The following is a 25,905-nucleotide window of genomic DNA, read 5'->3' as shown; positions in this document are numbered from 1 at the left end:
GAACTGCTCCACAGAGCTTTACAAAAAGGCTCATAATATTATGAAGCTGAAAGCATCTCCCAAAGTCATTGGCTGTCAGAACCTGGAGGTGAAGAAAGAAGCTGTTTGCAAGGCCTAAAGCAAGCATGCTGCCGCTACCCAGCCTTCATATGTAAGCTGGCATCGCCATCTCCTCCAGCTGTAACCTGTCTAAATAAATATCCTTTGCCTGAAAGTTCTGTCTCTTTGGAATACGAACACTGTGAAACTGTTGTGCTGAAGTGACTTTCCTCAGCTGGAGGCAGATTTTCTCGTGTGGGGGACTGAGGGCAGCCCCTGTGGATGGCCTCCCACGTCTGTGAGCTCAGTGCACCCGGTAAGACGACTCTCAGCCCCTTGGCCTGCCGTCCCTTTCCAAAGGGGATCCTTAGAACACCCATGGCTCCTTCTGTTCTCAAGAGAAAGGCGAGAGCAATCCAGGAAGCTTGGGCTTAAGCTTTTGCCTTTGAAATTGCAAAGCTTTAGAAAAAGCCCGCCTCCTTTTTCAGTACTGGAAATTCTCACCATCTCTTTATTCTTGCGCTATTGTGAAAACCAAAAAAGCCTTTAAAAATTCTTATTTTCTTTATTGTGCAATACATAGTCAAATGAAGGCAAATTACAAATATAGAAAAGCAAAAAAAAAAAAAAATTAAGTCACTGCCCTTCCCCAGACACTTTTATTCTTCAATTTATATGGAATTTTATTTTAACCAAAAAAAAAAAAAAAAAGAAATAATAGAGGCATGATGTTGGGTAACTTCTGCTTAGTATTAAATCAAAAATAGGCTTCAATGTTTCTAAGTATCCTGCAATACTACGTAATGACCACATGGTATTTCATGTTAAAGACGTGACACAGTATTTTCTCTCATGTACACGTGCATAAGTAGAGAACCTCAGACTTGGATGTTTGAGGTCATCCTGCTCATCGAACTTGGAGCCAGGATTCATTTAACTTACCCCTACACTCCCATCCAGCCTCCTCTCCTGCCCCATAGGCAACTGTTAATTGTTTGTGTTCTTAAAAAATGTAAGTATCATTTTTCTGTATGCATGTATTTTTAATTTATGAAAATCATGTTAATAAGTCATTTGGATGTTTGTTGTTTTTTATTTTTTTCCATTAAGGTCTATATGTTGGTTCACTGGCTCTCATACATGGAAGACAAGGAGAGACCGAAGAGACAGCAGCCCCAAAGTGGTAGGTGGCAGGTTTATAAGCAGGGAAACTCGCCGATGAGGCTTCTCTTTGGTGGCCACAGGACAAGGGGATCTCTGCACCCACCTGCCAGGGTCTTAAAAGTTAACATAGAGGCCTTAACAGGATTCAGGCATGTATAACATGCAGATGATCTCGGCACCTTGCTCTCAAGGCCAAGTCCTTGAAAACGACTCCTGTGGGAGCATCACACATACTTTATGAGGACAGGGGAGGGGGATGAGGAGACTCCAGTTGATGGGTCCAACTTCAGGTCAATTGGTGATCATGTCTTCTCCATGACCTCCTCCAACACTGTACGCTTAAGATTCAGCTACGTTGCTGTAGCTGTGTCTAACTCACCACTTCTAGCTACTGGATGATGCCGCAGGGCGTGCATCTTAGATGGTTTAAATGCCCGTTTCCCTAGTGATGACCCCTCAAATGGCTTTGAACTCGCCCCTAAGGAAACAATGCTGCACTGAATACCACTGTGGAATTGTGAAATTTTCTTGTCATACACACCCAGCATGGGATTGGTGGGTGATGTATTTAATTTGATGAATTTTTGCCTCGTGGTCCTACAATAGCTACACCAGTCTACACCCCTAAGCAGTGTGTGCAGTTCCTATAAGCTCACATCCCACCTACACTAGTATCCAGTCTCCTTTTTTTTTTTTTTGCCAGACTACTAGATATAAACCTTATCTTATTTTAATCTGTGTTTCTTAATTCCTTGTAGTATCAGCATACTTATGCTCTTATCCCACCCAAGAACATAGAGTGTCTTTCCTTACCTTATTTAATCCTTTATCTCTTGTTGTATATTTAGATAGTTTCCAAGAAGAGTAGAAAGAGAAAAAGAATGCCCCAGGCCATTTAGAAGGCTCATGAACTGACATGAATGGAGAAGGGGGAGATGGATGAATGCTCAGATGGTTCCCTGTCCTCTGCTTCCCTTTGCAGGATCTAGTATCATGTCTTGAACAGCCAAGTGTTTAGAGAATATTATGTAAAAATGGAGGAAGAGGTGGGCAGCAAGAGGTGAATGTTCAACGTAGTTTACTGTTTAATTTTTCATGAGTAATAATGGCTTTTTAAAACCAAATTTAAAAATGGTAGATTCAGATCAGTTGCTCAGTCATGTCCGACTCTTTGTGACCCCATGGGCTGCAGCGTGCCAGGCTTCCCTGCACATCACCAACTCCCGGAGCTTGCTCAAACTCGTCCATCGAGGTGGTGATGTCATCCAACCATCTCATTCTCTGTCATCCCCTTCTCCTCATGCCTTCAATCTTTCCCAGCATCAGGGTCTTTCAGATGAGTCAGTTCTTCGAATCAGGTGGTCAAAGTATTGGAGTTTCAGCTTCAGCATCCGTCCTTCCATTGGATAGTCAGGACTGATTTCCTTTAAGATCGACTGGTTTGATCTTCTTGCCATCCAAAGGACTCTCAAGAGTCTTCTCCAACACCACAATTCAAAAGCATCAGTTCTTCAGTGTTCAGCTTTCTTTGTTGTCCAGCTCTCACATCATACGTGACTATTGGAAAAACCATAGCTTTGACTATACAGACTTTGTTGGCAAAGTAATGTCTCTGCTTCTTTATATGTCTAGGTTGGTCATAGCTTTTCTTCCAAGGAGCAAGTGTCTTTTAATTTCATGGCTGCACTCACCATCTGCAATGATTTTGGAGCCCAAGAAAATAAAGTCTGTCACTGTTTCCATTGTTTCCCCATCTATTTGCCATGAAGTGATGGGACCAGAAGCCATGATCTTAGTTTTTTGAATGTTGAGGTTTAAGCCAGCTTTTTCACTCTCCTCTTCCACTTTCATCAAGAGACACTTTAGTTCCTCTTTGCTTTCTGCCATAAGAGTGGTGTCATCTGCGTATCTGAGGTTATTGATATTTCTCCTGGCAATCTTGATTCCAGCTTGAGCTGTATCCAGCCTGACATTTTGCATGATGTATTCTGCATTTAAGTTAAATAAGCAGGGTGATGATATACAGCCTTGATGTACTCCTTTCCTAATTTGGAACCAGTCCATTGTTCTATGTCCGGTTCTAACTGTTGCTTCTTGACTTGCATTCAAGTTTCTCAGGTGGCAGATAAGGTGCTCTGGTATTCCCATCTTTAAGAATTTTCCACAGTTTGTTGTGATCCACATAGTCAAAGGCTTTAGCATAGTAAATGAAGCAGAAGTAGATGTTTTTCTGAAATTCTCTTGCATTTCCTATGATCCAACAGGTGTTGGCAATTTGATCTCTGGTTCCTCTGCCTTTTCTAAATCCAGCTTGTGCATCTAGAAGTTCTCGGTTCACGTACTGTTGAAGTCTACCTTGGAGTATTTTGAGCATTACTTTGCTAGTGTGCGAAATGAATGCGATTTTGCTGTAGTTTGAACATTCTTTGGCATTGCCCTTCTTTGGGATTGGAATGAAAACTGACCTTTTCCAGTCCTGTGGCCACTGCTGAGTTTTCCAAATTCCTTTTTCAAGACCCACAGTATTCAATAAGTGATTTCCAGTTGTCAGTAGCTGGAATGGAGTGGGGATGGATAGGTGGCAGAACAAGGTAGCTGAGGAACAGAGGCTTTTGGCCTGGCAGTGATGGCAGAAGAGACTAATGAGCTGCTTGCCAAGGAGCCTCACTCTAGGACTGGAAGCCTCCTTAACCTTTTCTTCCCATTTTGTTGGGACATTTCCTCTTATAGGGTATGGCCTAGTTTTTTAGCTCATGGAATCTGACATGTATTTCTGTTACTGTCTGATAAAGTTAAGGGAAGGATTTTACATGAAATAATTTGGCTAAAAGTCCAAGGCCAACCCTAGTCTAACAGAATCCCAATATCTACAGGGTGGGACATGGAAATCTGTTCTGTAAAGAATTTCCCCAATGATTCTGGTGATAAACTGGTGTCTGAGAGCTCTTGGAGTCACACTGTGCTGCTGACTCCTCTGCAGCCAGACTAACTCCCATCATATTAGGCATCCTAATTCTTAATGTCTCAGGCAGTTGATTCTAGCTCAACACCCAGGACCCCCCTCAGTCATGAACTAACCACATCCTCTCTTGCTGTAATTCAAGTTAATTTTCTCTTCGGCATTCAGAACAGATGGAAAGCAATGTCAGCCACCCCTCTTGCATCCTATAGTAATATATGAAAGTATTATAAAGCCATTTATTTCATACTTTTATAAACTTCAAAATTGCAAGCGTCACTTATTGGGGAATTAGATGAGTAGAAGTAAAATGGCAGTTTCCCGTCCTGAAATTTTACATGGACACATAGATAATGCCTACGTTTGGGTCTGTGCTGTGTTCAGTTAGCAGTCAGGGCTGCTGGCACAGAGGAAAGGTATAATTTGCTTTCAGATTGTGGGAGTTGCAGTTCATTCAGAGCATCCTCTGATGGAGGTCAGTCGGTTTTTATGGACTTCATCGCTGTTTGCTTCAGTACACTTTGAAATGCACGGTCAGCTCACTGAGCTACAACATGCAATAATAACACATTTTTATAGGAGTAGCTTGTCAGAGCAGCAACAACATGCGATACATAAAACCAGTAAACACACTGCAGCTGCAGAGTCTATCCTAGTAACTAGGATAAAGCAATAAAATTGACAGCAGCCATCAAAAAGCTCCCTTTCTGACTTTGCAGGGTGAATTTACTATTGCTTAAAACAAAGGAGCTGTCACAAAGCCCTAGATCAGTGCCCAGTTATGGAGTAGCTCGTGGCGTCGCATAGAAAGACCTGATACAGCAAAGCCGGGCCATTACAGATTGTTAGGGCTTGGGTCCTTCAGTTCACAGCAGTGGTCCCCAACCTTTTTGAGACCAAGGACCAGGTTCCTGAAAAAGTTTTTCCACAGATTGGGGTGGGGAGGGGGGAGATGGTTTGGGGATGATCCAAGCACATTAAATTTATTGTGCACTTTAATTCTTCTTATTATGTGTAATTATTATTACATCAGCTCCGCCTCAGATCATCAGGCATTAGAGCTCAAAGGTTGAGGACTCCCTGCTCTACAGAATGTTTTTGTTTTTCCAAGTTACATGTTACAGAGGACAGTGTGGCAAGGGAGTGGTTAGGTCAGCAGTTAGTATTTCCTGAAAGTGAAAGTCGCTCGGTCGTGTCCGACTCTTTGCGACCCCATGGACTACACAGTCCATGGAATTCTCCTGGCCAGAATACTGGAGTGGGTAGCCTATCCCTTCTCTAGCGGATCTTCCCAACACAGGAATTGAACCGGGGTCTCCTGCATTGCAGGCGGATTCTCTACCAACTGGGCTTTCAGGGAAGCCCTATCTGCAGCTTAAATCCTTAAGGCAGGAAGGAGCTTAAGTTTGCTAGGATACACAGGGAACTGGGGGGTTGGTGTATAATTCTGAATTCTTAAGAGTGTAGACTTTCATCCTCCCTGATAGGATTGAAGGAAGAAGGGAAGAAGAGGAAGGAAAGCAGGAGGTAAGTAATGAAAGGAAGTACAGAGGGAGAGAAAGAGTTAGGAATGTAGGAGGGGAATAAGCAACAAAGAAAGAAAAACAGAAAAGGGAGGGAAGGAGCAGTAAGCCTGGTTTTGGCATCTTCAGGTCACCGCCAGGAATGTCCCTCAAACTTTCCAGAACTGATCACTGAATTTGCTGCAAGCAAATGAACAAAATCAACAACACAAAATAACTGTGTGTCCAGCTATCTCCCAGATATTCACTTCAGTTCCCAGAGGTGAATGCTTCCTGCCCCGCGAGAGTGGGCGGTGTGGATGATGGTCAGAGGGAGCTGTGCTCCCTGACTTGGGAGGGTCGGCTGCCTGCCTGGCTTCAGGTCCCTCGAATGAGGGGCCTTTCCTGTGGCCACAGCTAGGAGGCTCCTGGAAGAGCACCCGCTCAGCACAGGCTGGAGCAGTCATGCCCACTTCTGTGTTAGGTCGCCTCTGAGCCTGAAACTCAAGGGGAAAAGGCCTTGGTCGCTGCCAGACTCAGGGCAGGAACAGTGCAGAAGGGGCTCAGGCCGGCCTTCTCGGGGGCTGCCCACCCTCGTAGGCCCGGGGAGGAATGACAGTGGCTGAAGAGGGGTGTCCCAGGCCCTCAGAGTTCCAGGCACTTTCTTTCTCCTTTAACATGTGTCCTTAAATGACTTCCTTGCCCACACTCCCTCAGGAAAGCCGAGAAAAATTCCTTTTCCACACACCTGTTTTCCCAAACACTGGTGTTTCAGATAATCAAAGCAGGGAATTGTGTGAGTTTTCATTTCATTAGCAGGACGGTGCCCTGCTTGCCCTCTCTCACCAGAGGGTTTTGGTACCCATTCATCTCTGCCACCTCTCTTGGTTTTAAAGGAAGGCTGCAAATCTTTGCGCCCAAAAATTGGGAGGCAGCTGAGGATGAGAACAAGGTATAAGATCTTGAACTCTTCTCCCTGTTTCCAGAGACCAAGGGGAAGGAGGTGGGACATTTTGGAGGAAAACTGAGAAACGGTGCCTGCTAATAGGCCTCCAGGAGCTGGTGGCCAGGGAGTTAGATGGGAGTCCCCACTTCTGACCAGTCCTCAGGGCAAGGGACCGGGTGAGGTGAGTGAGGCACCTACTTGGGTGCCAAATTTAAGGGGGCACCAAAAAAACTCAGTAACAAAGATACATAGCATTTTAATGCAACATTAAAAGAATCAAAACTAATGTAAAATATCCACAATGAACAAAATATCAAAGTTTTAAACAAAGGCAGCATGGTTACTAACAATTTTCCTTTTGCCTCAGGCTCTAATACATTTCAGCATGGCACTGGTGTAGATCCTGGCTATGTTTAAAATCTTTTTGTACTTATTGTGGATTTTTGGCATTAATTTAGAGTTTAAAAAATAAGAATTTTTTTTGCCTTGATTACTGAGTTTTTTGGCTCCCCCTTAAATTTTGCACCCAAAGCAAATGCCTCACTCCCCACCCTGCCCCCACCCCCCATTCCCTGGCCACTGTCTGTGTCCTTAACCAAGAACTCTGGGAATACTTAGGCTCCTATGTAGTATTACACACACACACACACACACACCCCCTAAGACTGCTAAAGCATTTGCAATGTATGTTTATGACTTTCCTTTACTATTCCCTTGTCTTTCCTACTTTTCTGAAGGTACACAGATAAAGAAGAGCTGGTCCCCAAGTTTCTACTCTGTTCCAGTATTATGCCCCCAACCTAAGGTTAATCAATTCTGATTGTTAACTAATTTTTACTTTGATATCCAATCAATATTTAATAACTCTGCTATCTCTAACCTAAAATTGGTTATTCTACTTAATCCAGGCCTTATAAATGCAACACCTGAGCACAAGAGCTCAACTCTCTTCTCTGCCAGTGCAGACTTCAGAAGATCGAGGCCTCCGTGGGTGTCACCCTTTGGGCCTTGGGAAGAAGACCTGAGTATAACACTGTTGGCTTCCCAGTTCTCTGTCTGCATTCACTGGCCCTGTCCACTCTCTCTTGCTGGTACCATATTTGCAATATCTCCAGCCTCAACAGAAGCTACTGCTCACTGAGGCAGCTTGTTGGGTTCCCAGTGGCGAGGGTGCCTGAGTGCTTTCTTTCTTCCACTGGTTTTCACTGTAACTGTGCTGTCTCAGTTGCTGTCCCAGGTGAGTAGGCTTTTGAGAGCTGGCTTGGGAACCAAACCACCATTTATCTTATGGTTCCTATGAGAAAGAAGCTTCCAAGGACCAGACATTCAAATGAAAAGAGTGTTTTTCTTTTGAAAAATACACAGCCCACCTGTAAGTTAGGATCTGTAATATAATAAGAGTGAGAACACCAGATAGATTAAAAAGACAAAAAAAAAAAAGCCTCCTTTGTTCTAAAATGAGGGTGTTCCATGTGCAGAACATCTCAACCTTGGGGGAGGGGCATCTTGGTGAGGGTGTCTTTTTTTTCTTTTTCCTTAGAGCTATTTGTACCGTGGTGGCCTTGTAGAATCCTTGGAAATTTAAGGATTAAAGAAGTTAATGAAGTCAATTTGATGGTAAGATTCATTTCTCAGCCTCTTCTTTTAAATTCATTGTGTTTTCTCTTTTTCAAAATTAAAATACACTTTGAGACTTTATCCCCAACTTGTTTCCCAAATGGCTATATTACTGAGAACTCAGACCCAAGCACAATACCAGAGCTGCAGGAGAGAGAGATGTGGGAGGGTCAAGGTAGGAGGTGCCTCCGGGGATGCTCATGAGTGGAAGTGATGACCTCCTAATAGTCTCCTGGCCTTTCCCTGCCGCTGGTCCCCCTCAACTTCTACCCACCTTCCACATGAGCAAAAGGCCCTGTATCTCTCATAGCTGCATCTGACCCTCTGGCCCTAGTCAGTTTACCTTCCTGGGAGGTTCATCAATTCTGGGACTCCGAAATGTACAGTGAATCCCTACCCAATCCCAGGAACCAGTCAGAAAAACCTAGTCACTAACAGACAGCAGTTTCCTTACCAAGGGCAATTCTGCTAAGCATATTTATTTTCCCTCTCCAGAAACCTTCAGCACTAAATGTGCTGGTATTTCCACCTAAGAATAAATTTAACTGAAAAAATGAGCAGAAGGATGAGCAAGAATACAAATACTACAATAAAGAAAATGCCCACGCCCGTAATCCCACAGTGCAGTTTGACGTCGGACAGTTTCACTCCCCTTAAAGATGGGGGATTTGCACACGTAGTCTCCTCCAAGTCCTCAAGTTTATGTAGATTTTCTTTGTACCATGTTATGAAATGAATATTTGAGCAGGTGCAGTCCAGGGGATTGTGACTTAAATTAATGGTGCTCTGCTGAGACAAGGCAAGGAGGAGATGGGGTGGGATGATGCGAATGTTATTGGAGGCCAGATTAAGGTAGATCCCCTTAAGATGGTTAAGAGCATCCATGCTGTCTCCTGTCAGGCTGTTGTGGCTCAAGTCTAAGTGGTTCACGTTCCCAAGGCCGTGGAATGCTTGCTGGTCTATGGAGAGGAGATTACAGGAGGATAAAATCAGAATCTCCAAGCTGCCTACTGTCTGAAGTAGGTTGGTCTTTGAGATGCTCCCATCTTGAAAGGAATTCCCTTGTAAATTCAGATGCCGGAGATCCCGCAGGCCTGCTAGGAGGTGCTGATTGCTGGTATCAAGGAGGCAGTGAGAGAGATTCAGAACCCGCAGGAGATGGAGGTTTTGGAAAGGGCTGTGTGGAGCCTTAACACGTAGGTGGGTAAATGCCAAATCCAGCAGTTCTAGCTGAGGGCATTCTTTGAACGCCTGATCCTCGAGACCAAGGGGCTCATTGTAGCTCAGGTTTAAGTATTGCAGGTGGCGCAGGTTTTTGAGTTGCAGATTGCAACAGTCAGAAGCCTCGATATCACTGTGGCTTAAATCAAGTTTCTGAAGATTTTCTAGTTTTTCTAAACATCTAGTGCCGAGGTCAAGTTTCCTCATGTTGCCTTTGATATAAAGGTCCCTAAGGGACGGGAAACCGGCAGCATTGATTTGACACAATTGATCAAAATTATTTGCATTGAGAACTAATTTCTTGAGAGAGTTCATACCCTCAATCCCAGAAGGCAATCCATTCAAGTGAGCTGCTGTCAGATCCAACTCCTGGAGTCGAGTGAAGCACCGAAATGTGGACGATGATAAGTCAGAGAAACGGTGCTTTTGTAAGTTGATGCTCTCAACAGACATGTCACAAAGTCCCTCAAATGTGGCTGAAGTGAGATCTTGGTCATCGGTGTCCTCAAATGTCCCCAGCCAAAGAGACTGAATAGTAGAGTTCTGTAGACCTTTAAATATAATATATAAGTCAAGAGACCCTCCAAATTTCACACTTTGAAAGATCTTTGAATTGAAAGCCCCGGGTTCAATGCCTTTAATGTCATTGCCATTGAAGTTAAGGCTTAGGTTGGTGGCCTGTTCCAGAGAATTGGTGTCTTTTCTAGAGATGTAGTGTATAGCATTATTCTGAAAATCCAGGACTTTCAGATTCTGTGTTGGGAAGTTTTCTGGGAGATTAATGGAGGAAATATGGTTGCTTCCAAGATGCAAACTTTCCAAATTTTCCAGGTTGTGCACTGGGATAAACTCGAGATTGGATATTCCTGTTTGGGTTAAGAAAAGATGCTTCAGGAACTTGGGCCCAGTAAATGATGTTTCTGCCATGAATATCAGGGGATTTCCAGTTAACACAATGGTGTTCAGTTGATGATGGCTTTGAAAAGTGTCTTCATGTACCCAGTTAATCTGGCACCTTAAAAAGATAAGAGTGTTTAAGAAGAATTAATTAAGGAAAAGAAAAAAATTCTATTTTAAGTTGAATTCTCAGAGATTTGTGTTTGGAACAATTAGTAGTTTGTTTGTAGACAAAATCAAATTATTATTTACTGTTATAAGCAATATAAAATATGTCATAAACTACATAATGTATAACATGATATATAAAATATGTTATCTATGCCATCCTGGGCAAGTCACAACTTTTCTCAACCTCTGTTTTTTCTTCTATAAAGTATAGCAAACAATGATTGCTTTGTAGAACGGTTGTGATTCAAATGATATATATGAAAATCCTCCATAGAAATATGGAACTAGAGGTTCAGAGAAAACTCATCCTGATATTATACCTCAAAATACTGCACTATACATCCACGCACACACACACACACAGAGCTCCCCTGGAGGTCAATAAGTGAATGGTTTAGAGATGTAGTGTCCAAAGGAAGCTTGAAACCATAGGACCAAGTTCTGGAGCTAGCTGTTTCATATCTGTCAATATCTGCTGATCCTTGGTGGCCTAGAGTCCAGATTTTAATGAGCCACACAGCCCAGTGGCAGGAGACAAAACTTTGGGGATAGAATAGGAGGTCTTTTAAAAAAACCTGCAGACTACCAAGACCCTCAAGGGATCCTTTCAGTGGGTGAACTTAAAAAAAGAAAACTCATCGAGCGAGACTTTGAGGATATATGTTTATCTTGACCTTGCTTCTGGGTAGAAAAACAGGAAGAACAACAAGAAAAACATCCTCTGAGATTCTCTAACCACCACCAGCTTCCACCTATGAAAACTGTAGCCTGAGTTTACACTGTCTCTGTGGACTTCCCCAAAGAAACCCAAATGGACAATTTAGCTTAAAACAGTTCCAGAATGGTAGTGATTTCAGGTAACTAGCAGGGGAAAAGATTTACATAAAAACCATTCCAATTTACATAAAAGTAAAGAGAATAGTACAGTGAATTTCCATATATATATCACACAGATGCAACAGTTCTCACCATTTTGCCATAGTCATTTCTTCTTCTATACCTACTTCTCTCTCTTAAATTAAGTCAAATCCTAGGTGTCTATACATATTTCAGTATGCATTTCAAAAAAAAAAAAAGGCTTATTTTCTATAGGCATGATGCCATTGTCACGCATACCAATATTAATAGCTCATTGGTATTATCTAGTTCAAGGAAACATTTTAAATAAAGATTTATACAAAGTTCTACATGATAAATTCTCAAAATAAAAATTAACTAAACACATAAGGAAAACACATTAGCCAAAGTCAGCCAAAAAAAAAAAAGCTCTACAGAATCAGATTTAAAAAGGCAGCAGATGCCAGAGTTATCAGATATATCTGATAAAGTATACATATATATGTGTGTGTGTGTGTGTATGCAATATATGTATAAGATGTATAAAGAATAGATAGCATATTCAAAAGCAGAGACATTACTTTGCCAACAAAGGTCCTTCTGGTCAAGGCTATGGTTTTTCCTGTGGTCATGGATGGATGTGAGAGTTGGACTGTGAAGAAGGCTGAGTGCCAAAGAATTGATGCTTCTGAACTGTGGTGTTGGAGAAGACTCTTGAGAGTCCCTTGGACTGCAAGGAGATCCAACCAGTCCATTCTGAAGGAGATCAGCCCTGGGATTTCTTTGGAAGGAATGATGCTAAAGCTGAAACTCCAGTACTTTGGCCACCTCATGCGAAGAGTTGACTCATTGGAAAAGACTCTGATGCTGGGAGGGATTGGGGGCAAGAGGAGAAGGGGATGACAGAGGATGAGATGGCTGGATGGCATCACTGAGTCAATGGACGTGAGTCTGAGTGAACTCTGGGAGTTGGTGATGGACAGGGAGGCCTGGAGTGCTGCAATTCATGGGGTCGCAAAGAGTCGGACACGACTGAGTGACTGATCTGATCTGATCTGATCTGATAAAGAATAGATGATAAAGCTTATATGTATTATTATATCATAAATACACTATGTCAAACATGCTTGATATGCTTAAAGCAAATAGTAAGAACCAAAAGTATGATGAAGGAAAAAATATTAAAACTGACCTCCTATATTTGTAAAATAAAAAATAAATATTAAAATGAGAAAAGTTAATAACTGAAATTAGAAAACCAATGGATGGCTTATACAAGAGATTAAACACAGCTAAAGAGGATATTATTGGACTAGAAATAAATTTGAGGAAATTACCTAGAATGTAGCCAAAATAAAAAAAAAATGAGTTGGAAAACAATAAAGAGATATTAAGATATATAAAGGACAGTTAAGATGATGCAATATAAGTCTAATCAGAGATCCAAAGATGATACAAGGGTGAGTGGGAGCAAACCGGAGTTCAAATGAATAGTGGCTAGAATATTTTAAAACTGATGAAAGACACCAAACTCAGATTCAAGGAGCCTGACAATCTACACAATGCATCACTGTGATATTATAGAATTCCAAGGACAAAGAGAAGCTATTGAGAATATCCAGAGAAGAAAAGACAGATATTCAACATATGAACAATGACTGGACAGATGGATGACCTCCCAGCAGCAACAGTGGGAGCCTGGAATGATAATCTTGAAGGCTGAGAACAAAACTACGGTCAGCCTAGACAGTTGCCAGAGAGCGATGACATAGGCCAGAAAACATTATCTTGCAAGAATCAGAGTGAAATAAAAATATTTTCAGAAAATAAGGAACTGAGGAAGTTGACCGCTAACAGACAGTAACCAAAGAAGTGAAATGTCTAAAAAGGAAAAGAATTCCAGAGAGGAAGTTCTGAAAAGCAAAACAGAAGAATGAGCAAAGGGCAAAGAAAGCAAACTGGTAAAGCTAAGGAAACAGCAACTGTGTAAGGTCATGAAAACAGCGCCTCAATTGTAGCCAGATACAGGGTGGGGAGGGGAGCAGAGGGAGGAGGACTTTAGAAAGTATGAGGTCCCATTTTTTACCACTTTTTGAAAATAGCAGAAGAGGAAACTGAGAGTCGTCTAGTTATGAAAGCTCTCCTGGCCTAATACTTCTTAAAAAGTCAAACTCTTCTCATGTGAGAATGAGAAATATTAAAAGAGAAAGTAAATTCTGGACTGGGAGTCAGGAGAGCAAAAGTCTCAGTTTCCTTCCTGTGTGAATTTAAGCAGGCTCGCAAAATCTCCTTGAGCCTCTGTTTTCCCATCTAACGGGGGTGGAATGGCAGCATTTGCCATGCCTGCCTCCCAGTGGCGGTCATGCAGATGTGACTGTATAGTCTTATGGATGTGAAAGGACTTTCCTGGTGGATCAGTGGTAAAGAATCCACCTGCAATGCAAAAGAGGCAGGAGACACGGGTTCAGTCCCTGGGTGGGGAAGATCCCCTGGAGGAGGAAATGGCAACCCACTCCAGTATTCTTGCCTGGAAATTCCTCGGACAGAGGAGCCTGGTGGGCTACAGTCCATGGGGTCACAAAAGAGTTGGACATGACTTAGTGACTAAACAGCAGCAAAGGATGTAAATGTGCTCCTGCTCTGCAGAAGCTTCAGTTGAAGGACCAAGGTAGAAGGTAGAAGAAATGGAACTTCTGTAAGAGTAGCAGGCTCCATCTACAGACGGAGCCCTCCCCCAACTTACACACACACACACACCCCAGCTGCATTTCTCTCTTGCTCTATCACTTTATTTTCTTCTGGCACTTCTGCCTGCTGGCTCAGAAGCCCTGGGTCAGCATTTAGAATCTTCATCCTGCCTCTAAAACCAATTTTCAGGAAAAAAGTTAGTAGATGGTGTATATATCTCCTCTAACTTTTTTCTTAACATGTCACACCTATTCATAATCAACTCTGCTAAAATATAGTATGATGTAACATCTGATTTAGTACAAGATTATTTTCAGTTGTGTTATTGACATTCTTTCAAACTTCTTCAACAGCACCGCAGACACAATCTATTTTGAGAATCAGCCACTTTCCTCCCCACTGATTGGTGCTTAAATTATATTTTACCTGTGTAAAAATATTTCATGGGAAGGGGTAAACATGCAGAATAAGCAGGTTGTCCTGCTCCCCAGAGGAAGGTCCTGGAAACAGCTTGAATGCACATTGTGTTTTGACCTAAGTAAAACATCAAGCACACACAAAAAACTCAGATACAAACCTGGTCAAATCCAAAAAGATAAGATTTATGAGCCTGCTGAAGGTTGTATTTTGAATTGTAGGCAAGAAGTTGAAGCTGAATTCCAGAACTTCTGTTGTGTTTGGTAGAGTGTCAGGAATTTCTCTGAGACCTAAATTTTCACAGTTGTACGTCCTGTTGCCTTCTTTCTGATAAGAGAAACAGTGTGAGTCAACATCAGACAGCGTATTTACTGGCTTTCTAGTAACATGACAGGTTTTATCCTTTGGGCAGAGGTCTCACTTCTAGGAATCGTCATCAAATAAAATACTTGGAAAAGCACAAAATGACTATGCATAACATTATTCATTGTGGTATTTTTTACAATAGCAAAAGGTTGGCCATAACCAGATTATCTATCCATATAGGCCAGTTGAAATATGTACATTCACAAAATGGAACCCTGTGTAGCTAAAAAAGGACTAAGTACAATCTTCATATATAATCATAATGGAGTGATATGCAGGTTAATTGTAAAGTGAAAAAATCAAGATGTAGACATCTATTAGTATATGTCGCATATAATATGTAGTATACCGTATGATACCTAGGGAAAGTATGTGTGCATTTTCTTACATTTACAAAAAGAAACGGGGGAGGTGAGCCCTAAACTGGCTCTATTTAAGGGAAGGGAAGGGAAGGAAGCAGATTGAGGTGTGGTGATAAAAACAAGCCTTTTCTGAACGTAATTTGTTTTATAGTTTTGATTTTGGATGCATAAAAATGTTTTTTTTCCTTCATTTTGAAACAAATACATAACTCTAGTGTCAACAAAAGAAGACAACCAGATATTGCAGACTTGGTGATGTGATGCAGTTTGAAGTACGGAGCTTCCCAGGCGGCACTAGTGGTAAAGAACCCACCTGCAAATGCAGGAGACGCAAGAGATGTGGGTTCACCTGCAAATGCAGGAGACGCAAGAGATGTGGGTTCACCTGCAAATGCAGGAGACGCAAGAGATGTGGGTTCACCTGCAAATGCAGGAGACGCAAGAGATGTGGGTTCACCTGCAAATGCAGGAGACGCAAGAGATGTGGGTTCACCTGCAAATGCAGGAGACACAAGAGATGTGGGTTCCCGGGTGATCTTCCGGGGTGGGGAAGATCTCCTGGAAAAGGAAATGGTCCCACTGCAGTGTTCTTGCCTGGAGAATCCCTGGACTGAGGAGCCTGGCAGGCTACAGTCTATGGAGCTGAAATGACACGATTGAATGAGTAACACTTTCTTCGCTTCTGGCACTTCTTTAGATTCTGATTCAAATAAGGCATTTGGGAAAACATTGTCAGGGAACTTCAAATGAGGACAGGATATTATAGAATATTAAAGAACTGCGAATTTTGTTAATGATAATGACCTTGTAATTATGTAGGAGAGATGTTCTTATTTTTGAGTTACTTTTTGAAGGTTTTAGAGGCAAAATGACATGATGGTGGAGATTTGCTTTGAAATACTTTGGCAAAAAAGGAGAGAGTGGATGGAGGAAATTAGTAGCCAAAATGTTGGTGGTTGCTGAATGTGGAGTGATCCCATTCACAAGGTTCCCTATAACTAACCATTTTTTTTATATATTTAGAAATTTTCTTAATGTTTAAAAAAGAAAAGTACTAGCAGCATGGGACAGACCTTAAGTCATAAGGTCTTATAATCTTGAAGTATGACTCAGTTTAGGCTCCCTGAACTGCAGGCTGCTGATACCAGACCCAGCATAGGGCATAGCTCTGCATGTAAATTCAGAGGACTTCCTCATGCTGGGTCCCACATGCTAATGTGAGAGTCAGGTGTTCTCACATCTGCTGCTTACTGCTTGCTAGATGTGCTAACTCAAGTTACAGATCTTGGACTAAGCAGGTAAAAATGTGAAGGGGTTCTTTAGAGGCCCTTAGAATTATGGGCTCATAAATTTATCTGGCTGATGCCTTAGAATAAAGGGTGGTGGGACAGGTCTGAAGGTATGGTGGGGTATATATTGCATGGGGAGGCTCCAGGGAAAGAAAGAAATGCTTCTCCAAGAGAAGTACAACTTGGAGACACAAAGAAGATAGACATTCCAGAACCACAGACCATCTCGCAGCTCATCTCAGGCTCCACTTGATTTCATCGCACCTTTCAGGCCCTGCTTTCTCCAGGCCACGTGGTGGCCATTGAAATCTGTATCAGCAGCTTTGCTCATGCTGAGTTGCAAACGGGTCTGCTTAAGTGCACACAGAAGCTGGGACACATCTGCCTTTATCTGAAGGGCTTTGAGTTAGAGGTGTCGCCATTTTAATTGCTTTTTGCCGTACTCACTCTCCGACTTCTGCTTAGCCAGGCCCTTTTTTTAAAGCAAAACTGAGAACACTCATTTACAGGAAATCACTGGTTTTCTTCTACATGAAAGTGTTAGTCACTCAGTCGTGTCCGATTCTTTGTGATCCCATGGACTGTAGCCAACCAGGCTCCTCTGTCCATGGAATTTTTGAGGCAAGAATACTGGAGTGGGTTGCCATACCTTTCTCCAGGGGATCTTCCTGACCCAGGGGTCAAACCCAGGTCTCCTGCATTGCAGGCAGATTCTTTACCGTCTGAGCTACCAGAGAAGTCCAGTTTTCTTCTATATTGTGACAATGTTACAAAGTCACCGATGAAAATGCCATATTTATAAACCTTTGTCATCCATAATTGTTTCATAGACCCAAAGTCCTTCAGCCACTGCCGCAAATCCACAGAATGCCCTTGAAATGCACACTTGGCCTTTAAAATATATTTGACTAACTGGTGAGGGAAAACACACCCTGTGAGATCCCTCTTGGTCCCCATAAAGAGAGAAGACCCAGGGAGATGTATGTGCACCTTCTGAGGTTCAGATTAGCTTTGAGGAGACTCATTTTTCTTTTCTGATCTCGGCATCACTGACATCATAAATACATGGAGAAATGGGGCCTTCCCTCAGTTGGTCTTGCTCTGTTCTGGCCTTGCAGTAAAAGGCTCAGCATTGGCAATTCCCTCCTTTTCCAGAATATATACATTTCTGTGACAGCTAAATTACTCCTCTTGTATGCTTCACTAAGCACTTCACTGTGTTAATGTGATCCCAAAAGTTGAAAGGGATATGAGCTGTCCTGAACCACTGGCCTAGCAAATGGAAAGGAATAGCTCAGTTTCAACCCTGTGAAAACCCGAGAGCCAGGGCACAACCCTTCCCAGGAGGACTGAGAAGCTCACTGGGAGCCTGGGTTGTAACATTCAATAATCTCTAGTTAGGTAAACTGCAATGAATTATCTGCCCTTGATTCCTAAGGAATGAGGCACATGATAAGAACTCATAAGGAAATTTGAAAACCAAGCCCATTTCAGAGACTATTCTGGGCTCCTCACCATGGCTTTTACATCGCATTTCTGTTCAATCATTATCTCTCATTTCCACATCCCTTCTGTCTCCTTTAATCTGAGCAGATTCTTCAGCCTTTCATGATCTCTACTGACATTGATTAATTTTTTTAAGAATCCTGGCTAGTAGTTTGCAGAATGTTCCTTCTCTGTGGTTTGTTTGCTCATGATTTGATTCAGGTTATACACTTTTTGTAAAACTGTATCAGTGAGATTGTGTCTTTCTCGCTGACAGTTTTCACAGCGAAACTTCCTTAGAGTGAGCTCCCATAGCATAGCACAGGATTCCTGGGCAGCAGACTGATAATAGAAAGGAACCTGAAAGGGTGGGGTGTAGAAGAGAAATCCTGTGTCCCAGCTATGTGGTCACTGCCCCTGTGCTCAGGGCTGGGTCAGCTGCGAGGACCACATGTTCAGTTGCTTTTCTAGGCAGATACCCACCACTGCTTTTGCAGCCCCTGTGGTTTCTTTGAGCCCCACGTGACCACTTCCTATAAACCCAGACTTCGTTGCTAGACCTCAGTCCAGGGTCAGTTTCCAAAGTCACTTTCTCACTCTTCTGCTTTGGCCATTCCACTGCAGTCTGGACCCTTCTGGATGTGAACTTATGCAGGGCTGAGGCAAAGCCCCATGGTATTCAGGACAACTGACCCATGCCCACTTCTATTCCAGTCACGGGCATTTGCACTGGGACCCACGCCCATCCCTTTGTCCAGCTCCACCTCAGAGCGGTGCCATTACACAGAGCGGGGCGCCCAAGTGCTCCATCTGTGTCTGCAATCTCTTTTCCCTCCAGGTACTCATTTGCATTTTTTCAATCATGATCTTATTTTGCTTCTTCCTGCTGTATCTCTGACTCCCTCCCAACCCACAGTATTTCTCTCCTCGCAAGTGCTGAGATCATTTCTGACTTCAGACTCGCTGAGTTTCACACACGCACTGATTCCCACCTGTTTGGATGCCTCCTCTGCACTTGGCACCTGCAGCAGCAGCCAGCTCCCCCAGGCATGGGGAATCTGGGACACTGAGCTCCAACCTTCCCTTGCTAATCACTTCTCTCTATCCAGAGACAGCAATTTGACTGAGTCAAATCCCAGAGTAACAGTTACTCTCTGAAAATAAAAGACTCTGAAGAGGTCACATCCCTAAAATTCTATTGTCAATCTGACTGCAGGCAAAGGGCACTCAGATTAAACGCAGTTCACTTTCTGTGTGTCTTGAGGCAGACTGCCTGGGTTCACATCCCAGCTCTCAACTACCAAGCTGTGTTCTCTGAGCCTCCTGTTTTGCTCAGCTATGGATTGAGGACAATAACCTCTCTTGGTAGACCAGCTCTGAGGATTAACGAGGTAATATACATCAAGCGCCCACAAGAAAAGTCAGCATTTCCTTGGATCATTGAAACATCATTGTCATTGTCTAGAATTATTGGGAAGCCCCTGTATCATGAACTTGGAGTTCTCTTAAAACAGAGCTTTACTAAGCACTTTCCCCCATACTTGGACATGAAGGATTGTCTCCTACCGTGGGTTTGAGAGGACTGAATAGTCATCTGGGAAATCAACCCTGAATCTTCATTGGAAGCACTGATTCTAGAGCTCCAATACTTTGGCCACCTGATTCCAAGAGCTGACTCATTGGAAAAGACCCTGATGCTGGGAAAGATTGAGGGCAGGAGGAGAAGGGGATGACAGAGGATGAGATGGTTTGGATGGCATCACTGACTCAATGGATATGAGTTTGAGAAAACTCTGGGAGATAGTGAAGGACAGGAAGCCTGGCGTGCTGCAGTCCATGGTGTTGCAAAAAGCTGGATATGACTTAGTGACTGTACAGTGACCAACAGTCATCTGAAAGGAGCAGGCATCCCTATATTCACCAACAATGATGCAAGAGCACGTCTAAAATATCACCTGAATCCAAATCACAGAAGGCTGAACTCCAGCACGGTTTGCGTATTTACCAACCTTCAAAAACTTGGTCATAGATCTAATTTTGTTGCGATACACACCCATACATACATACATTCCATTTAAACATGGAAGATTCTGTGTGGAGTATTTACTGGCATTCATTATAATATTTTGAGAATATTTCAGAATTTTTCAAGGTTTGACATTTTTTTCAAACAAAAAGTTTTATTTAAAAATTCATCTTGATTCCTCTTCTACATCACATGCAAAAAATAATAATAATAAATAATTCCAGATGGACTGTAAATTTACATGTGAAACTTAGAAATAAATACAAAATGATAAAAAAATTATAAAACTTCCAAAAGAAGATATAGGATAATATCTTCACTGCTTTGGCCTGGCAAAATTTCTTAAACAAAATAGACATTCACTTAAAATAAATAAAAGAAAAATGATAAATCAAGCTATGTTAAAATTAAGGACTTCTCTTTTTAAAAAAATATTTAGAATGAAAAGGCAAGCCACAGAGGAGGAGAAGATATTTGCAATCTGATAAAGAAACTGTATCCAGAATACATAAAGAACCACTACCGAAAAAAAAAAAAAAAAAAAAAGACAACCAAAAACCCTTGAACAGTCTAAGAGAAAATGGGCCAAAGACTGGAAAAGGCACTTACACACACACACATACACACAGAAATACACAAATATACTCAATTTAATTATCAGGAAAATAATTACCAGGGGCACAATGAAATGCCCCTACTCATCCATCAGAATAGCTAATGTTTTTAAACAAACAATAGCAAATGTTAGTGAGGCATTGGGGCAATCAGAACTCATATCCACTGCTGGTGAGAATAAATGGATACCAACACATTGAAAACTGGCAATATTTACTAAATACATGTGTACCCTATGATGAAATACATCTACTCCCTGACATATATCTGATAAGTATTTGTTCATTTATTTACTAAAGACCTAGATAAGAATGTGGAGCTTCCCAAGAATCTGCCTGCCAATGCAGGAAATGCAGGAGATGGGTTCTATCCCTGGGTTGGGAAGATCCCCTGGAGGAGGACGTGGCAACCCACTCCAATATGCTTGCCTGGATAATCCCATGGACAGAGGAGCCTGGTGGGCTACAGTCCATGGGGTCACAAGAAAGTCAGACATGACCTAGCAAACAACAACAACACAACAGAATACCATTCAGTGATGGAAACGAGCCCATGGTGGCTGCACACAACATCGTCGATAAATCTCATATGCTTGATATTGAGCAAAATCAGCCAGGTACAGAAGAGTTTACACTGGTCTCATGTATACAAAACTCAAAAAAGAGGCAAAATCCATTTTTGGTGATAGAAGTGAGAATATTGGAGGGTCTGAGGGGCTGGTGATCTGGAGGAGACATGAGAGGGCTTCTTAGGTGCTGAGAAGGTTCTGCTTTTTGTTCTGCAGGCTGCTCAGATGTGTCCACTTGGTGAAAACTCATTGAGCTCTGCCCTTAAGGGTGGTAGACTTTTCTGTATGTAAATTTTACTTCAGTAAAAAGTTTACTGAACTCAAAACAGAACCAAACCCTTGTTTTCAGGATAGGGCCTGAGAAAAAGGCTGTCAATAAGCCAAGGAAAGGGGCCTTGGCAACCTTGCTGACACCTTGATCTTGGACTGCTAGCCTGCAGAGTTGTACCCAAGGAGGCTCCTGTTGTTGGAGCCATCTGGTCCGTGGTACACTATTGTGGCAGATGGAACAATTTCCCCTGGACACTGTACTTCCTTTTGGTCTGAGTGTGCATCCTGATTCCATCCCAATATCAGATCAACAATGCTTCCCAGGTGGCTCGGGGTAAAGAATCCACCTACTGATGTAGGAGACGTAGGTTCGAACCCTGGGTCAGGAATATCCCCTGGATAAGGAAATGGCAACCCACTCCAGTATTCTTTCCTGGATAATTCCATGGACAGAGGAGGCTGGCAGCCCATGGGGTTGTACGGAGTCAGACATGACTTATCTTCTGATCATACACGCACCAGACTAACAAGGTCCTATTGCTTTCTGCTCCTAGGCCTTCTTAAAGTCCTGGCTTCTGTTCTTGCTCTTGGCTGGCAGGTCCTTGCCCCACTTTCCCTGATTCTCCTGACCCTGGGTCTTAAGCTCTGCCTTTCTCCACTGAGCTACTCCTGCCTCTTTTTTGTCATTCAGCTCCAAACTAGGAAAGCAGCCCACTCAGCCACCAAGACTGATGGTCCTTCCTGTCCACAGCCCTTGTCTGACAGGCCATGTGGGGCTGGATACCTGATGGGATCAGAGGTACAGGGAGGAAGATGGTAAGAGAATGATCCTTCTTTCTTTCTCTATCTCATCACCCTGCCCAAGAACTTCCTTTGCGTGCGTGATTGCTAAGTCGCTTCCAGTCATGCCTGACTCCTGCAAACCCATGGACTGTAGCCTGCAGGCTGCTCTGTCCATGGGCTTCTCCAGGCAAGAATACTGAATGGGTTGCCATGCCCTCCTCCAGGGGATCTTCCCAACCCAGGAATCAAACCCGCATCTCTTATGTCTCCTGCATTGGCAGACAGGTTCTCTGTCATTGGGCCACTTGAGAAGCCCCAAGAACTTCCCACAGGTCGATAAACATTGCTATGGTCCAAACAGAAGGTACAATTTGGCTCTACTCTCAAATGTTACTCCTGTGGGTTAGTGAAACAGATGGAGGGTCCCACTCGAGGAGAAAGCCCAGTTCATTCAGAGTGATCTTTCTCTTCTCTAAAGCCTGACACAGGTGGTCTTCACTTACCTCCACCCTGAATGCCAGGAAACTGAAGGACTCTTTGGGGAAGTGGCCCTGTGGTGGGAGGTTGGACAAACAGCCCCTTTATGCTAGGAAGCAGGTTTGGAGCTCTACTCTTTGCACTGGGAACCTGTTGACATTTTATGACCCAACTGGGATTATTTGGGGGAAATTGTGTGCAGAGGAGAACAACTCTCACCTCTTCCTACTAGGAATCAGTGAGTGCACCTCCCCAGCAGAGCACTTTGGCTCCTTTTTCACAGCAAAGAAAAAGTTCTACACACCCCATTGCCCTTTTAAAGACAGTGGATATTGGAATGCCAAGGCTCAGATACAACTGCGTGCTGAATCTCAACATTTCCAGGCAGTTTAATGTGGACAAAGACAAATAAGTTGGACTCACCTCAGTGCACTTCGGATCTGAGGAGGGGATGGCTTTACAGCTGGCAGAAATCAGCACCGCCAACAGGAAGCAGCTGACACAGGGAGCCATTCCCAGGACTGAGGCCACCCAGCCTGGTGTGGTTAGCTAGAGCCTGGAGCTGAGAAATTGAATCAAGCTATGACAATCTTGGTAATCTGGCAGCCAGAGAGGTGCTCAGAGGGTAATCTGGAAATAAGAAATGCTCTTGACTGCTCAGCATTTGGTAGCTTTGCACTGCAAAAAAGGGGAAGTCCCTTTTGCATTGGACTCATTCTTGCCAAAAATAGCTGAGCACCCAACCTAAGAATGGCCCAGGGCACTTCTGGCAAACAGGAATCAGTTGTGCAGTGCCCTTGCTCTGGTCACATGGACACTTGGGGCAATGGTTCCTAGTGACCCTCGGCAAGCTTCCAGTTCCTCTCCATGAAAGAAGCTTGTGGGAACAGGAGGCTGTCCTCATGGGGGAGGCTACCTTGTTAGTTAGCCTGGGTGAGTGACCAGGAAAGGGACTGGGGTGCACTGGAAGGGCAGAGCACTCTGTGGGCGTGGAGGGAAGGTGCCCTCCAGGGGCACCTGCTGGAGCTGGGAACTAGGGCAAGAGGGAGCAGGGTCATCCCAGAAAGAGGGTGGAGCTGCTGCTTCAGCCTCCCCCGCGGACCCCTCATCTAGTCTCGGTATAGGAGGAAGACAAATCCATCCCATGATATGATTCAGGCTTGCTGAAGTGGCTGCCATGAAATCCCTTCCCAAGGTGACCCAGGGAAGTAAAGGTCACTGCCATATACAGAGCAGTCCGGTTCAGAGAGAGCAGAGTTAAGGATGTCAGCCTTGGCTCTATTTCTTCTTAGAAATAGCCTTGAAATAGGATTGCAGCTACCCTCATTATGAGGCAAGATACAATAGTGATTAAAGAAAGTTCATTCATTCCTCACTGGGCTGAATTTAGCTGCCTCCAACACTGTCTGTTTTCAGTCCTTTGGCATATAAGAGACACTTGGCATTACTGTCCTCCCATTCCATTTCCAAGAGCCAATTCTTAGCATTGGAGTTCACGCCTTGAGGTACCACCATTACTGCGTTAGCACCACTAATATGATAATCATAGTAGCTACCGCTTATTGAACACGTATTATGTGTCAGACGCTAAGCAGGTTTTCTTTTGTGTATATCTCCTCATCACATATTATATCAAAGAGGTGCTATTTCCCCCATTTAATAGATGTAGAAACTGATACTTAGAGGAATAAATGACCTCTCCAAGGCCACATGAGCTTCCCTGATGGCTCAATGGGAAAAGAATCTGCCTGCAGGAGACATAGGAGATGCAGGTTCAATCCCTGGGAGGGGGGATCCCCTAGGGGAGGAAATGGCAACCCATTCCAGTATTCTTGACTGGGAAATTCTATGGACAGAGGCACCTGGCAGGCTATAGTCCATGGGGCCACAAGAGTCAGACATGACTGAGTGACTACACACACACATACACACACACACACACACACACACACACGCAAATTGACAGTGGTGGATCTTTCAGATCTAGACAGCTCATTGCAGAGACCGTGCTGTTACTCTGCATAGTTTAAGAAAAAATTTTCTCTCCTGAAAAAGCTGAAATGTGGACAGGTTAAGGAAAGTTCTTCATCCAGAGATTTCAGAGCAAATGTGAATAAAAAGCAAGGGAGGGAGGGTTGGAGACAATATGTACTTGGCTCTGTGCTAGCGCTATTACAAATAATTAGACTTTTCTGCCCACCTGTAAAATGTCATCTTCATCAACAGAAGCACCTTCAAAGATGCTTTTGGCAAAATGCCATCCATCCAAGCAAACCCAGACTGATGACAAGCACCTTGCTTTAAAGAAGATATGCATCTTAGTGTCATGAAGAGTCTTAGACTGAAAGAAAGTCTACTGCAAAGTCTCAGATCCATCATTCATCAATGGAGCAAAGCTGGGCAAGTCGTTTAACTTTTCTGAATCTATTTCCCATCTGAATAATAGAACAAGAATTCCAATTCCTGTTCTGTCAATATCACAGGGTAATTATGAGGATCAAATGGGATCATTTACGTGAAAATGCTTTCTTAACCTCAAAGTTCTACATAAATGTGAAGAATGTGAGGCAAAAACTCCTCTGAGTAACCAATTCCAACATCCTGTAAATATCACTCTCAGGAAATTGTCTCCTGCCCCAGAGACATTCAAAAGGCATATTATACTTGCCTTCTTAAAGAAAGGTTTGATGGCTCAGTTAAGACCATAAGATTTTGTCATTTTCTGAGGCCATGCTATTTGCATATGATTTGCATGTATTTGCATAATGGATTCTAAAGACTCTCTGCAAGTGTATAAAAGAAAATAAATGAATATGAGTGACCTTCTGCCACAGCATTCAAATCAAATATTCAGGGCATAATACCCTGAAATATGAAATAGATTAAAATTTAAACTATTGCAAACAGATAGGAAGATAGGTTTTAGAGCTTGGAGGCAAGAATGAAACCCTTATTTGGTCCCAAGTTGTAAAGAACCACATACTCTTAAAGGTCACTCTATCCAAATGATTTTCACGCCTGAATTTTCTCCTCCACACCCCTTACCACACCCCTTTCTGTGTACAAAACATACACACTACAGTATCTTCCTGTATTTTCTGAAGTTTCTCTGGTGACAGAAAGCTTACTATCCCCCAACAAATTGTTTTGCCATATTTTGACTGCTTAAAGGATTTTATCTTATACCGACCTACTAAAGTCTTTCC

The 25,905-nt window shown here is 42.9% G+C and overlaps 1 protein-coding gene across 1 annotated transcript; it reads right to left on the bottom strand.

Moving 5' to 3' along the window:
• Positions 1-8,672: 8,672 nt before the first annotated feature.
• CD180 (CD180 molecule) lies at positions 8,673-23,470 on the bottom strand. Its single transcript, XM_006061722.3, has 3 exons — positions 23,123-23,470; positions 14,619-14,785; positions 8,673-10,463 (listed from the first exon to the last, which is right to left on the bottom strand). Exons 1-3 carry the CDS (start codon positions 23,210-23,212, stop codon positions 8,735-8,737), a joined length of 1,986 nt encoding a protein of 661 aa, XP_006061784.1. The 5' UTR covers positions 23,213-23,470; the 3' UTR covers positions 8,673-8,734.
• Between the last annotated feature and the right edge of the window lie 2,435 nt (positions 23,471-25,905).

Source organism: Bubalus bubalis, chromosome 19 (genome assembly GCF_019923935.1).
Source record: "Bubalus bubalis isolate 160015118507 breed Murrah chromosome 19, NDDB_SH_1, whole genome shotgun sequence".
NCBI lineage: Eukaryota > Metazoa > Chordata > Mammalia > Artiodactyla > Bovidae > Bubalus > Bubalus bubalis.
Note: the sequence above shows the minus strand (reverse complement) of the source record. Positions and strands in the feature narration are given on the sequence as shown.